Source organism: Calypte anna, chromosome Z (genome assembly GCF_003957555.1).
Source record: "Calypte anna isolate BGI_N300 chromosome Z, bCalAnn1_v1.p, whole genome shotgun sequence".
Lineage (NCBI taxonomy): Eukaryota > Metazoa > Chordata > Aves > Apodiformes > Trochilidae > Calypte > Calypte anna.
This window is the reverse complement of record NC_044274.1, coordinates 13,509,257-13,526,174: the sequence shown is the minus strand read 5'-3', so window position 1 is coordinate 13,526,174 and position 16,918 is coordinate 13,509,257. Positions and strand designations below refer to the sequence as shown.

Below are 16,918 nucleotides of genomic sequence, written 5' to 3'. Positions count from 1 at the left end.
TTTTCTTAGCAAGTACCTGTGAGAGTAACTGAAGTCTCTACTTCAAGAATATTTGAGCATATTCCTATTTCTACTTAAAACCTTTTATACATTCAGAGACCAAGTGTTGAGAAATCACTCTGAAGCTGTTCTATAAAACTCTAAGAAAATAAAAGCTACTACTACTTAGAAAATCATTAAATATCTGTTAACAGCTCCTGAAGGGAATATAATTAATTTTTGTAAAAGAGTGCAAAATTATGTAGTTTTTAAAGGTCATTGTTGGCCTTACAGATGTCTTCCCAGGAGTTTAGAGAACTGTACGGAAACAGAACTGTAAATTGTAAGAACACACCTCTTTGGAAAACAAAAAGACTACAAACATTGTGGAAACCTTTCCATTATTAAAGAAAAAATAAAATAAAAATATTTTTTAAAAAATCTAAATTTCTAGAGACATGGGAAAGCAGAATGAATGGATAAAGGATTTTTATCTTGTATACCAGTACTCACAGTGTATTTTATGAGAGCAACAGAAGAAAAATATTCACTGATAATTCTTTACAGATTAATGTAAATTAATTTTTTAAGAAAGCAGTTGTGGTAGCAGATGATAGCATGAAAGCAGAGTCATTCTGTCTAAAAATATAAAATTCACATCAAAAAATAATGCATAAAGTACACGCTAGAACTTCTGGATTAAATTTCAGCAGAAGCGCAAATATCTGTATTGTAGAGATTTCTGTAACAGGGACATTTTACTCCCCAGAGCAAATAACCCATCAAAATAACAAATTTAACTTCTACCATCTCTCAAATATTTTCCTGAGTTGCAAATAAAATGTCTTCTTTCCCATACAGATTCTGTCAGCCAGAGAGATACAATTCAAGACTTTGCAAGCATGTCCTCCAAGGCTCCAGAAGTTCTCGTTATTTCCATGCCAAAAGTACAGAAATGCAGTTTGTATCTGTACCTTCATTAACTGCCACAAGCTTCTAAGTTAAAAAGCTTAGATATTACAACACCCATCCTGAACTCTCTCTTTAGTTATGACATCTACCTTTTGTTCCAAACAAACAATTAAGTATTTTGCTGCTTTTCTTTACCAAAGTTTATGACCTGTCAACCAAACTTACAAGGGATAATAAAAAGTAACAGGAAATTCACCACAGATATTTGCTGCTCGTTAATCACTGGAAACTTTATCAGCACAACTTTTACTCCAAATCATAGGCCAAAAACTGTCAGGTGTCCCACATTCTAAATAACACTGCTACTACCCACACCTCTTTCACACATTTCTAAAATACTAGATTACTAGAAATAAATGTCTAATAAGATTCTTTCAGCATCAAGAACTGGTTCTATCAGAGTTCAATAATCTCTTTCAGAAATCATTAGTAACATTAGTAGAAGGCATTATCATTAGTAACAGTATTTCACTTCTGTGCTTTATCAATGCGAAAAGTAAAGCTAATCTGAAACTCAGATAAATAAATCAAAAAGCTCCTCCTGCACTTTTTCAGCCCCTCCAAAACTGAAACGTTACAATCTGAACTGTTTTCAGGATCAGATTTTGTTCAGAAAGAGTATGAGAAGGTATCACTTCAAAACTGGGTTCTGAGGCAGCCAACTGAAGCAGCACAACTAAAACTAAAAATAACTGAAATATTCTTCTAGCTGAGTGGAAGTGGCTCAGATTCAAGATGTTTTTAAACTGATTATCTTGACAAGGAGAGACACACAACCATATTTAGTCCTTGCCATTTACACACATCTTACAGCAAGCCTTGTCTAGAAGACTCCCTGAAATACTAATACTGCTGGCAGGATACACACATACTTCTCACTTGCCACTCCATAAACCCTTCTTCTGTCACTATTTAACACAGCAAATACCTACAGAAGATGAACCACAGAGATCATTTAGCAGTCACAGGACCATAGAATAATTCTGTTAAGAAGGGACTTCAGGTGGCCTTTAGCCCATCCTCATGCTCAAATTATGGTGAGCAAGGCCAAATTATACAGGGTTTTACCTGGTATGATTTAAAAAAATCCCAAGGGTAGAAAATGCACAGATTCCCTGGAACTTTTAAAAATGCTCAACTGTCCTGACAGTGCGTAAGTTTTCCATCAGAACTAGTCAGAACTTCCCATTTCAATTTAACTACAATGTACCTCACCCTACCTTCACAACTCTGAAAAGCCTGACTCAAATCTCCCTGATAACCTCCTCATAGGTACATGAAGGCTGCTTTAAGGCCCACCTCTGCCAAAGACACTGTTTATGCAAGCAGCACAAGACCAATAACCTCCCCTTCTTTGGCCTCTCATCCATATCCTGTTCTTTCTAAACATGTAATTGACTATTCAGAAAGACAAATTTGTCTCAGGGCTGAAGAGAAAAAAGCACAGTTGCACCCTTATTTTATTGCCATGCAAATATACAAGCACTGAAAAAGTAAATCAGCAAGACTATGCCCAAAGCCCTACTTTGCTAAGTCTCATGTATCTCAGTCATTGCTTCTTAGGGATAATATTAAAAACAGTGGTATGCAGTCCAGATTTTAGAATAAAGTATTACTTTGAGCAGGTTTTTTTCTGTTCCCTCTCGACTGACTGTTAGTTTACCCTATTCCTTCTCCTTTCAGGCTTCAGTTATGCTGTATGTATTGAGTTCACTAAATTACTTTTCATTTAATGTTCTTAAAACTTCATGATTGCAACTAAGCCAAGTATTGTATGTTAAAATACTTTTGAGCTGGTTAAGAGTCCAATACTCGTAATGCTGCCTTTAAACCATTTCTTATGTAAAGCAACTGAAACCATACTCATAAAGAATTTAGTCCTCATATTGGAAAGGATTTTAAATCCTTCTGTCCTCCGTGAATTTGAGCTTTGTTTTGAATGATGATTAGTCAATTTTAAGACCTTCAGAAATTTCTTCTGGGTCAGGGCTCAAAATAAATTTGTATCCAAAAAATAAGTTTGTATCCAAAACATAATGACATGCGCTCTATCACTATTTGAATACAGAAGTCAGGAGTAACTAAATACCTCTTTCAACTTTCTGTTTTTAAATCTGGGAGAAAAATACACTTATATATGACTGCTAGACTACCTTTAAGGGTTCCATCACTTCCAGCGGGAGAGCAGACTGATTGTGGTGACCTCAAGGAAAAAGATGCAGCATTCCTTATTGAAGGATCTCCATCCTAAGGTGACAAAGATAAAAATTATTATTACAAACATAACTCTTGATAAAGACTGGAATTAGCACATATGCCAATGTCACGTCTAGTATTTCACGAAACACTGGGAAAATAATTCATTTACATAAAAATCTTTGTAATTTAGACTGCTATACTAGAATATTATATAGACATATTCCAAAGTACAGTCAGCTATAAGAAGAACCTATAAACAGAGAATGCACACAAAAATAAATCTATAAACATATATTCTAGCTAAGTAAGCACTTTTTATTTACACTAAGATTTTGTTACAAGCACTCATATAGTAAAGAACTGAAAAGCAGTTTCATTATCTTTATACAATAGCAGTGTAAAGAAATTGAGCATAAAATATATATTTTTAAAGAAATGTCTTATTACTTTTACAGTGAAAAAAATTAACATGGCATGCAAGTTCTACTGTGTTCTCAGTTTTTCACAGAACAACCTGCTTCAATGGAATTCATAATTTCTAACAAATTTCCTCATCATATAAGACTAATTACCATGCAATGATGTCTATGCTCTATTTTTGAGAATATAAATACATCTTTTTTTACTCTCATACTATCTTGAAGTTAAATATGCAGCTCACTATTCAATTTCCATTTAATGCTATTTGGGTTTTTAATTGCTTCCAAGGAGCCCTCTGCTGGTCATGAATACACCCATTCACTCTATATCTAATTAGGTGGAAACTTCTATAGAATGGTATTTCCCATTTTTAGCAGTGTTTTTTATACAACATCAACAGTTATGTTTTTGGAGAGAACAAACTAACAACCCTTATTTCTATGAAGAGACGATTCTAAGATTTCGAACAAGTTGCAAGAAGTCCATTCTTTCAAAGAGTAAAGTCATACGAAGTCCCCAAAGACATTCTAAGGTTATTTCTAAAGTTACTTAATCTGTTTCCTAAGTAAGTTAATTATTTCAGAAGCTAATACTCTAATGTGGTTGCTACTGAGATATCTAAATACACACAGTTCTTTCATATAACTTGTTTTTTTCCAAACCTGAATTATATGTCTGATAGAAGAGTCAAGGAAAATCTCTGTCTTTTATTGGATGCAGAAACGCTAGAACCAAGGACGAGGAAAAGGCTGAAGTACTTAATGACTTCTTTGCCTCTGTCATTAACAGTCAGACCAGTTATCCCTAGTGTATTCAGCCCCCTAAATTGGAAGACAGGGATGGAGAGCAGAATAAACCCCCAAAATCCAGAGGAAGCCATTAATGACTGCTATACCACCTGGGCACACACAAGTCTATGGGGCTGGATGGGATCCACCTGAGAATACTGAGAGAGTTGGCAGAGGAGTTTGTCAAGCAACTCTTCATCATTTATCAACATTCATAGCTAACAGGGGAGGTCCCAGATGACTGGAGGTTTGCCAGCATGATGCCCATCAACAAAGGCCTCAAGTAGGGTCCAGGAAACTGCAGTCCTGTCAGCCTGAACTTGGTACCAAGAAAAATTATGGAAAGTTTCATCTTGAGTGAGCTCACTCGGCAGGTGTGGGACAACCAGGGGATCATGCCCAGGCAGCATAGGTTCATGTCTTACTTGTACAATCTGATCTCCTATAACTTCTATAACTCTCTAGTGAATGAGGGAAAAGCTGTGCACATTATCTATCTGTACTTCAGTAAAGCCTCTGACACCATTTCCCACAGCATTCTACAGGAGAAATTGGCTACTCTTGGCTTGGATAGGTGTACTCTTCACTGGGTAAAAAAACTACCTGGACAGCCGAGCTCACAGAGGTGGGGTGAAGAGAGTTATACCCAGCTGGCAGCCCATCACCAGTGATGCTCTCCAGAGCCCAGTGTTGGAGCCAGTTTTCTTTAGTATCTTTATCAATGATCTTGATCCCAAGAGTGCTGATCTGCCTGGGGGTAGGAATGCTCTGCAGAGGGACCTGGACATGCTGGATCAATGGGCCAAGGTCAACTGTATTTGTTTCAACCAGGCCAGCTGTTGGGTCCTACACTCCAGTCACTACAACCACAGGCTACAATACAGGCTTGGGGAAGAGTTTCTGGAAAAGCTGCTCAGAAGAGAAGGACCTGGGGGTACTGGATGACAGATGGCTGAAAATGAGCCAGCAGTGTGCCCAGGTGGCCAAGATGACCAAGCATCCTTGCCTGTAACAGAAACGATGTGGCCAGCAGGACAAGCAAGGTGTTTCTTGCCTGTATTCAGTGCTGCTGAGGGAGCAGCTTGAATCTTGTGTTCAGATTTGGGCCCCTCCCTACAAGGAGGACACTGAGTTGCTGGAGTGTGTACAAAGAAGACCAATGAAGCTGGAGAAGTGTCTGGAGCACAAGTCTTACAAGGAGCTGCTGAGGGAATTGGGAATGTTTAGTCTAGAGAAGAGGAGGCTAAAGGGAGACTTCATCATTCTGTACAACTAACTAACAGGTTGTAGCTGGTCTCTTCTCCCAAGTAATCGGTGACAGGATGAGAGGAAATGGCTTCAAGTTGTGCCATGGGAGGTTTAGATTAGATATTAGAAAAAAATTCTGTACTGAAAGAGAGGTCATGCACTGGAACAGACTACCCAGTGAGTTGTGCCTACCTTGTGTGAATACCTTGTTCCTCAAGGCATTCAAAAAATGCGTAGACATAGCACTTGAGCAATTAGTTTATCTGTTTGGTGGTGTTGGGTTGAACTTGGTAAGTCTTAAAAGACTTTTCCAGCCTTAATGATTTTGTGAAATACCTTTTATCCTTTTGACCAATTTCAACCCAATACAATGTTAGAAGGCTCGATTATGATTATGTCTTTATATGTCTGTTTTAAAAAATATCAGCAGTCATTAGTAAATGAGAAAGCTAAACAGGCATTTTAGGGAGAGTGAAGACTGCAAGTAAACACTTTCTCACCAAATTACATATGCCTAACATATGCAGACTAGACAATGTACACGTTACACCTTGTGAAGGTGTAGCTGATAGGGAAAACAGTTTGAAAATTATGGCTGGAGGTGCTTACCAGTCAAAGAAAATGAATCTGTAAGAAACCAGATTTCATCATTTTCACCATCCATGGTCACTTAAAAAAACCTGGATGCTGTTTGAATTATTACACTTGCTTTTGCAACAGTGCTTGGAAATACAATTGCTGTCTCAAGTGAGGAAGTCAGCATGTGTGAAGAAATCTAATATTCAGCATGAACAAAATAAAAAGAGCTGTATCTTAAACTTACATGCCACTATTGTAAGTCAAAATGCATTAATTTCCTGATGAGTTCGTTTTTTATCTAACTAATACACTGAAATTGTGGAGCTCATTTTTTTTCAAACCTGAGCTTTGACTCATAAAAAGTCTCAAAAACCAGAATTTTTTTAAAAAATAAGTCTCAAAATACAAAATAAGTCTCAAAAAACATTATTAAATGAACTACACAGCCTAAACAGGTAGTTGACCTCTTTCAGATACATATGCCATTCCTATCACAGCTGACAAATTTTCAGAAGTCTTCATGTATTCATAGTTCAGAGCTTCATCAAATGGTCATATGTAAGGAAAAAACTACGTTCTAGGCATTATCTTCAAAAAATTGTCCTTACATCAGTTCTGCGGGTAGTTCTGTGGGTATGTTTGCTGATCTTTTAGAATGATCTATTGCAAATACATGATATGCTGTAAATATTCATATCTTTAAGGTATAAAATCCCCAAACTAAGAAAGATTACAAAAAATAAGAGAAGTTTTACAGTTTTATGATTTAGTGATCTTCATTCATAGCTATCTTGGCCAAAGATCACACTGCGTCTGAAAAGGCTGCAACACTATAATTAAGTTTAATATTCATCCACAGATGCCAAACTTTAATTAATTAAAAATTCTTCTAGCTGTTTTCTGCATTATAGCTTTCAATATCCTAATATTAAGGTTTTCCAAAAATCCTTCCTTAATAAAACCAAGATTCACTTTTGTAGAGTACCTTTAACATAGGTGAGGGATATATATACATTTACTTCCAAGAACAACTCCCTATTTTGAAGAATTTTCCTTACTGAAGCAGAGACTAAGAAAAATCTGATGACTGTGTATTATGACAGATGCCTTCATTACAACACTCTCTTGTTTAAGATACTTCTTCTTAGCTAATATTTTTAATCAGCATAATTCTTGCATTTAAATAAAAATGTCAATGAGCAAAAGTAGTAACTCTCTTGGAGATCTGCTGTATAAATCCTGGCAAGGGATTTAAGGAGCCTGTGTTAATAGTATACTTGTTGAATACAGTACTGGTTTACGTCTACAGTAGTTTAAGGAAGACAAGACTTGCCTATGGTCTCATGACCTGGTAAGAGACTGAGTACCAGATTTGTCAAGGAAGAATCACAAAAAGTTTCATTCAGAGGATGAGATGTTCATTACAAAGAAACTATAGTTAAAAAATTATGTGGGAGAAAGTTGGGGTTTTTCCTTTAGTTTCAAGATTTCAGAAATTTATACCACATGAAATAATGCCACTAAGGAAAAACTTTAAAAAGAAACCAGGCCATAAAAGCACATAATAGCCTAGAGAGAGAACGTATCTAACAGAAATCTTGCCTTTGACAACACTTCTGTATTACCTAATAGGCATTTCAAACATGTCACCTCTAATTGAATGTTGCTGGGACCTGAAAAGGGAAAAGTTAAGTATACACCTATTTAGAATCATTTACTGGTGCATCAACATACTGCTACAGTACATTTAGAGATACTCTAATGTCCACTTAAAATGAATTAAGAGATTATGTGAAGATTTTTCATTTTTTCTAATTTTATCAGAACAAATGTTACAAAAAGTTTCAGATGAAAGACAGATCCAGTAAAAATTAAATCTCACACATCAAAGTCGCATGGTTGAGTACAAGAATTTGAAATTGCAGTATGTTTTCAGTTTTATAAGTCACAACAACATTGTAAAATACCTGACTTCTAAGGCTTGCTTTATCATAGTAAATATATGATTTATCATAATAAACTGATTTAGGTTACATACATCACCACTTAGTCTGTGCACCATCTGTAGGTAGTCTTCATTTGAGCCATGTCTAGAATTATCAGCATGATGATTAGCTGCATTTCCAGACAACTGACTTGAAACTTTATTTTCATGGAGATTCCTCATCCCAGCTGTGACAATGGGACTGGATACTGAAGCTGAAACAGGAAAAAAAGCAACTATACTGATATTCACATACTCATTAACTTTTTAAAAATTTCAGAGGAAACACAGTAACAGTGCCTATTAATGAGTTGGATGCAAGGGACCTGGAATGTGCAAGAATCCAACTTTGTCTTGAATCCTTTTGCCACAAACACTCCGAATACAATTAGATTTTAATTTTCAGAAGGATTTAATACGTAAATCCCATGTGCTTAGCCAAGTTTCTCTCCATATCTATCCTAATTACAGTCAGTATCACAGTCTTACTGGTTACAGAAAATTTTATTTTCCTCCATATAATTTGTATTCACAACTTATATTAATTTCCAAGGTGTTCACAGATACAAAACATTACACAGAGAATAGCTATATGTATTCTAAGCCCAATGCTGAACTTGAAGAGGAATGATTTAAAAGAATCCAGTAAGAAGTTTACTTAGCAACCAGAAAATGCCTAGATACTTTAGAGTGTTCATGTTGTTCAAGTTTGTTTTCAGAAAAGACAAAGAAATTCATTCACTGTGAAGGTTATCTTTGCCAGTTACTGTACACCTTGAGCATAACTGTAGTCAACTTAGAATTAACCTAGTCAACACTACAAAAGTTTTGTAAGGCTAAATAAGCTGACAGCAAAATTTATGTTACATTGGCAAAAATGAAGTTTTTGCTAGTACAGATAAATGACGGTAATAACTAATGAAACTTTTTGGGTTGTTCTGTTATTTTCTGTAGTCATGATAACTGGTCTCAATGCAATACAGACATGTGTTTTACCTTTTCTTCTTCCCTTTTTATTTTTTTTTTTTAAATAAAGTATATACTAACACTGTAAAGTTAGCTGAAATTTCCCTGCAAACTCAAAGATTTACATTAAGTGTGTGATGAAACATGGACTTGAAGGTAAATCTGACATGAGACAGGAGAATAAAACAAACATCATGACTTACCTTGCTGCATCTGAGGGTGTGGTGTATAACTTGGAGGATGTGAATATGGCATGTATCCTGCAGGGCTTTGAGGAGCATATGGACTAGGCACTGGACTGTTTTGTTGTGCCAAAAATCTGTTAGCAGAGCTTGTCTGTGGTGGCACAAACCGGCTAAAAATAAAATAAAATAGAATAATGTTTTTTAAAGCTGGAAAAGCAAATTTAGACAAATTTATTATTTCTTTTAGTATATACTCAGAACATTGTAAGTTCTTTAAGATACAAAATTCCAACACCACCAAGAATTTCCCTCAAAGGCAGTGTTTTAAACTTCACACTTCAATACTTTAGAGTCATAGTTTAGGTAGTGCATTAGTAAAAGTAAAGAACTAAATAAAAAGCATTAATAAGATCCCCATCTAGGGAAAGGCAACAATGCCACAAGTATGTATTGAAATCAGATTTGCAGTTTCCATAGATTTGTCCTAGAAGTTTGAATGAAAGTGACAGCTAGGCTTTAATTAATAACTCAGTCACTAGGATTAAAGAGGAGCCATCTAGTCTAAGTATGATTTTCCCAGTAAAATTTCAAAGAATTTCATCTAGCAATTATGCTGCCAAGATAGAGGAATGTGAGAGACAGTTAGGTAGGACCTGACCATAAGTCCACAGAGCACAACTTACTCCTTCACTGGCTATAACTTAAGACTAATCCAACAGATAGCAAGCCATAAAAGTAACATATGCTTGTGACAATAATACCTGCATATTAAAACTTACATTCTTATAGGCACTTTCAAAATAAAAATAAACCAAATGAATACTTTATAAAGTATATACTTTCACAACACTCAGTTCTAGATTGCAACTTTGTGAAATATAGATTCCAAAGGAAGAAACAGTGAAGTATTTAATATAGGTATTTTGCAAGGATTTCAAGAAGACTTTGTAGTATTCGCTGTAATAACAGAAGTTTAAAAAATGTTCTTCAATATCCATTTTAGATATAAAAGTAAAAATGTGTACTGATTTTTTATGCAAATTTAATTTGCCAAAACAGTTACAGTGGTTAATAACTTTATTTTTTTAAATTATATCTAATAATTGAACATGAAATCTATTAAAAGCCCAGTAAGTGTTGAAACTGCATGCAGAACTCTGTCCTCTAGCCCATACTTTATGGTACTATTTAAGGCCTGGGTTAGGCCTCAAGTAAAGCATGCTATTTGCTAACACCTGAATGATTAAACAAGGACTAGAAAATTGACAAGGATGCTGCTGAAAGACTGTCCAAACCTCTCCCAACTGGTCTTTTGTACAACTGTTACAACAGCACTTAGTGCTTTTACAAGCCTTGTTTCCCCACTCTCCTCTCACATTGCTACAGTCCTGTGTGCTGGTACTCATTATCCTCTTCTCTCCCGTTCTCCTGCCACCAATGTCAGCCTCTGTCATAGGCAGAAGGCAGCTGGAGGGGTGGCAGGAGGCAGGGAGACTCCTTACACAGGAAAGAAAGTGTGCCAAAATTATGAGAAAGAGAGAGAGCAGAGAATCATGAGTAAAGCTTAGAATACAAGGATTAATTCCCTGACAGAAACACGTTTCTTTGCCAGCTGAAGAAGCTCCCCCTGCTGTTAAGCAAAGGCAAAACCTGTCTTGACCCTCATCATCTTCCACTCACATATTTGCAACAAGAACTGAATTTTGTTGTAGAAGAATTTTAAGCCCACTGGCCCTCCCACCCCATTTAAAAGAAAGCATTACCTGGAAGGGCTATGTGAGATAGTGGTTTGTTGATAATTGGAAGATGCAGGACTACCACGCATGGAATTCTGAGAAATATTAAACTGTGACATCATCATCCCTATTTAAAAAAAGACAGCATTACTTTACATGCATTTCCTTCTTAATCAGCGAGATCTCATTTCAGAAATTATTACATACAAAGATATTATAAACATTATAAACATTAGCATCATCTACCCCTAACTGCTAGAACACACATTAGAAATTATTGATTCCATGTCAAATGTCAGCTTTACATTATGACATAAAAAAGGATTCTCTAAAGCAGTGTTAATTCAGTTGCAAATTTAACAGTAGTTCCTTCCCCTGTTCCTAAGAATTTCCCCAAAACCTACCAGTAACCTGGAACAATTTACAACAAAACATATATTCCATGCCCCAGGTAGGTGTGTACAGTAAGTAAAATATTTTGAAACTTCAGAAGTCAGTAGAACACAGAAAACTTATCACCCATTTTTACATCAAGTACAGCAATCATCTCTGGCTGAGTGCTGCAAAATACTTTCACAGCTCCCATAATACCTTAGTTGCTCATTTCTACTCAGGGACAAAGCTTTCTACTTTACCTCTGCCGTGCTTATAAGGACTGTTATCAGAGAAGGTGCTGAAATATTTCAGTTGTGAAGCAGAACTAATATCCCAACTGCAGACTGCCACCAGCTGTGGATTCCCCCCCAGTCATGCTTTGGCAATTAAGGAATTGTACTAGCTGGCAAGCCACAAGAACCAAAGTGCTTGAAATCAAATAATTTAGAGGCATTTGGACAATGTCTTTAATGAACTTGAGTTTTCAGTCAGTTCTGAAGTAGTCAGGAAGTTGGATTAGAGGATCATTGCAGGTCCCTTCCAACTAAAATAGTCCGCTCAATTCTGTTCTACTCTATTCTAATTTACATAACTATCAGTGAGAGTTTATAGAAAACCTTTTTTATTCCCCATCTCTTTGCTACACGTGTAAAGAATACCCTAACCACACCATGCCACTGGACATGGAAGTCATGCAGAAACACAACAACGTAAATTAATTTTAAGTTATTTTAATGACAGAATTGAATGTCTTGCATCTTAGTGTCAGAATTCACATGCACTCTGGAGCTTGGGAAGATCCACAGTCATGGGTAAAAACACATCAGTAGTACCAGTGTTTTAAACAAAAGGTTACACAGAAGGCTGGCAGAAGTTCCCATTCCTGAACGTTTGGGATCTGTCAATCCTTGAAATCCTATCACTGATTTCAGTTACTGCACTATTCACTCAACTAGTTTCACAAATCCTCCTTGTCACCCAGCAGAGGAAAGATGTGCTAATCCCCCAGGAATGCAGCCATTCCTACCTCCTGGTAGGTGTGAAGTGTTGCATTCCACATATATTAACACGTGAAAACAAGCCCAGAGCAGGACTGAAGGTCCCATCTTGTGCTGAAAACAATAAATAAATGAAAGACCTTCATAAAGAAGACATTTCATTGTCCCGAGTAAACAGAAGGCTTCTCAACTCCAGCATTTTCTTTAAATGGGCACTGGTTGCCTCAAAGACAGGGTCTGTGTGGAAGGCAGTGCCCAGAGTGCCCACTGCCTGCTCACCTCTCACTGCCACACTTCATGCAGTGAAGCACCATGCTCCAGTCGAACTACAGTCCCTTAACATCAGTACACAGAAAGCTGTGCCCATATGAGCATGGATTATGCAGACAAAGTATTATTTTACATTTAAAACACAGGCTGAACTTTTGAAATACTTTAAAACCTATCTATTTATTTTTTTCATCCCTAAATTTAATACGTTTTGGCCCACAGATGTGCCAGTTTTTGTTCAAAAGAATATGTAAATTAATTTATTTGAAATGCCATTAAAAAACAAAAAACCAACCAACCAACCAAAAAAAAGAACCAAAAAACCTCACCAAAACCAAACTAAAAGAACCCTAAAACTTATTCAGTGACAGCTCTTGCTTCTCTCTTTGCTGAGGGAAGGATGGGATATGGGAGGCACAATGTAGGTAGGAAAACACAAACAAAACCGAACAAACATGCAACAACAAGAACAAAAACTCCACTGTCTAAAAAGTTTCCAAGCAGAGAAGTAAGCCTGGTAATGATGTAATGATAAAGAAGAGAAAATAAGCCCTGAGCATTTAGTCTAAGGAGGATTTAAATTGGTCTGTGGCCAGCAGCACTAAAGTATCTTCTTGTGCATTTTTTACATCATCTTATCACAAAGCAACAGATTTATTACTCCAATGAACACTTCCATACCCTCCATATATAAGAATTGCTTTTAAAAGCAACCTTAATTTTCAATGCTGGTGTTGTTAAGGCTAGACAACTCATCATTGTACCAGTAATATTACTAGAACAAGTATCCTTGATACCTAATTCCAGTCTCAACAACACTTCTTTTTCTTGGAAAAGTGATACACAGAAATACATTTGAGCATTCCAACTAAATACCAAAGAGTGCTCTTCAGAAAGACACAGCTCAAGGTCACAGAAGAAGTCTTGTAGGATTAAACTGTATTACAGCATCCAGCATGCTCAAACTAGGACTGCTCATCAACAGGAGATTTTTCAGCTAAATTTACACTATTTTTGAAAGTTTACATCTGTAAATACTTTCTATTTTACAGCCACACGAGCAATTGAATTCTTGCATAAGTGAAAAAAAAGCTATAATAATTTCACAGCTATGGAAAGATGCATAAGATTTTAGGCCCCCAAAATTCACAAGTTCCGAATATTAAGTCCTCACTGAACCTCAAGTGAAGCAATGAATATTAGCCTATTGTCATACACTACTTCAGCTGATCCTCCAACACATATCTGCTGGAAGATAAATCCAAAGTGTTGAGAAGGAAAACAGAGGATAATACTATGGAAACTGAAATTAGGTAGTAATTTAATTTTAAATTAATAATCATTGAAAATTCCATGGCTCACAGACCGTTAAGATGCAACAAAGGCATCATTGCAAGATGGAACCCAGAATTTTTTTATGTCAATGTGGCTGTTATCAAAGGACAGGGAATAATAGTACAAACATTGCTGCTACGTTACCAGAAACAAAACATGTCAGCAAGTGGGGGGAGAGAGAAAGCAGGAGAACCCACTCAGGACACAAAGCAAAAGAATGTTCTCATAATACATCCTTCTTGCACTATTTGTTCATCATAACTAAAATCAATTGCTGCTCTGAAATTAGGGCTGAACTACAGATCAATATGAACTTGGGGAAAAATCATCAGCACAGAATTCTTCTTGTGAATTCAGAAGTATTCAAAACAAAGCATTTCACTTTCTGAAGACGCCTTTATTACCTGACAAACTGTACTGAACCAACAGTTTTATTATGTGCTTAAGGCAATTCTTTAGCCAGGTAATCTTCCTGTACTTGCAGCAGAAATGAAGGCTAGGAGAAATCACTTTGGTTCACTTTCCACACTAAAGCTGTAACTGCACCCAAGTGCAGAGGCCAACCACAGGCTGAGTTAGCAGACAGGGGGTCCCACTGCCTTCCCTGCTCCTCAGTAGTGGGTATTACAAATACGGGGTCACTGTACCCAGCACTGCATGCCGGACTCAACAGAAGATGTTGAGGAGAACAGAATAAATGAATTTGCATTAAGAGAAATGCATTAAGAAGAAATTTCATTCTTCTAGCTGGCAAAATGCATCACCCAAGTTCTCTACCAAATACCCAATTGTTGTTCAAATCCTATCAAGTCTACAGAGATTGCAGTATCTGTTCAAAAATCCAAAGAAAACCCAAGCATTTATTCCCCAACACATCAAGATAGCCTGCTTTGGCCTGAATGAAATACAGTAACTGCTAATTAGGCTACTGCAGTTTGCCAGCATCTACCTTAAAGATCCACCTATTTCCAGGAAACAGTGTGACATTTTACCATGGAAGATAAAGTCACACTTCCCCTAGCTTTCCCAAATATTAATTCCAGGGCGTTCTTCCTCTCAAAATACTTGGTCCACACCTATACTTTCCCCCTTTTCCCTCCTTCTTTGCTGTTTTCAGATTTCACACTGAACACTGCCATGGAACCACTTGTACAAGGATTTAGAATGATGTAAAATAAAATTAAATATTTCAGGAACTTTTAAAGTCTGATCTCTTCTGGATCTCTGAAACAACTTTGTTAATTTTAATAAAATAAGGTCAATTATTCTTTAATGTTTCATGTTGAATTATTTTTGTACTATTATCTTTCTTCAAGCATAGGCCAAACCACATTTACTAAAGACAGTAACACTTTTATTTCATTAAGGATTATTCTTAACCTATTTAATCAAGCTTCAAAAGTGTTTCTCCCTAATTCTGCACAGAATTAGCAAAACTTAGAAAGAAATTAATTAGCTTTGTCTTCTTTCTTTCAAAAGCCTCTGTCAGAACAGAGAATTTTAAAAATGATGTATCCTTTTTGGTTTTTTCCACTGGCAAAAAAAAATTATTGTACTGTACAAAACTGGTGGAAAACTCTAATTCAAATGTATGGTCTTTGTGGGATTACTCTAAAAACTGGCAGGACAGTTACACTCTTTCCATAGCTGGAAAAATCATACTCTAACACAACTAACACGGAACACAGAGTCCAGAGACTTTTTAGTGCTAAAATTTCAGGATATATGTATCAATGAAATTAAAAATACTTATCACTACCTTTCACATCTTCATGCCAGGAAATTTCCGCATTCTTGCAATGAACATTACATGTCCTGCCCTTAGCAAATTCTTTTCAAATATTGTATTCACTAGCCTAAGTGAACAAACTTCTCTCATTTTATTAATTTTACCCCTCCAAAACCACCTTACAGTTTCATCCTTTGTGGACTCCAGCGACACTTCTGTATCTTTGCAGTGCTAGCAAAGCTTTATCTTCACACTGTGGAAACTCTGGGAAGTATCTGCTCCTTTCCTAGCTTAGTATTTAAAGAACACACTTCAGGTGCAGCTCTCCAATTCTAAAACTAGAATCTCTCCGATCAATTGTCAGATTCAGTATAACCATAAAGATTTTCAGTACAGTATGATAAAGGCATATTTTTTCAACTTCAATTGTTTACCAATACAAATATATGAACCTAGTAATAAAGAAATTACAATAAAATTAAAATAAAATCCAATCAGTCAGGCTAGAGATCAAACTTTGCAGTGATTATTTAACATTTTTACAAAAGCATCTGAGAGCTTATTTCCATGCTTATTCTAACAGAATAGCTCTGTAAAGATGTAAAGATACATAGCTTTGTATCACTACCAAATACAGGACAAGGCATAACTATCACAGTTTTGCTCCATATATATTTGTGTCTCTAAACTTTCAGAACAACATAAAATGCAATTAATAAATAATCAAAAATCCTTACCGCTTTGTACCCCGTATCTGTTTTGCATGCTTTTCTCCCTGAAAACATTAGGATTCCTTGCCAGGATAGCCTGCAGCAAGACTGGTATATCTCCCTCTGGATCATCACTGCCAAGGTTATCTTTCAACTCTCTGGAATTGTGGAAGTAAGCAAATAAAGAGGCAAATGCATTTTCAAATTATAAGAAACTATGAGTCAAGTAAAAAAAAAAAAGAAAGACAAACAAAAAACAAAAACCAAAACCAAAATGAAAGAAGACAATTTATTGTTAAATTATAGAAAAAAAAAGCCCAAGTCTGCAAAGCACTGTTCCCTGTCTCAGTTTTTTCCCCGTCTTCTTTATGGAATGGCACAAGAGGTATTCCTACAAATCTTCAAAATTATTTTCTGTTACTAAGCTCTTTTATGTACATGGCTG

General features: G+C 36.1%; 1 protein-coding gene across 1 annotated transcript in view; it reads right to left on the bottom strand.

The window, feature by feature from the left end:
* Positions 1-16,918, bottom strand: part of NIPBL (NIPBL cohesin loading factor) — a 149,899-nt gene that overhangs the window by 73,569 nt on the left and 59,412 nt on the right. Inside the window, exons 4-8 of the mRNA XM_030466730.1 lie at positions 16,501-16,631; positions 11,084-11,183; positions 9,339-9,490; positions 8,224-8,384; positions 3,105-3,198 (exon numbers count right to left, since the gene is read on the bottom strand). Coding sequence (XP_030322590.1) covers positions 3,105-3,198; positions 8,224-8,384; positions 9,339-9,490; positions 11,084-11,183; positions 16,501-16,631 — 638 coding nt within the window. The remainder of the gene's footprint in view (positions 1-3,104; positions 3,199-8,223; positions 8,385-9,338; positions 9,491-11,083; positions 11,184-16,500; positions 16,632-16,918) is intronic.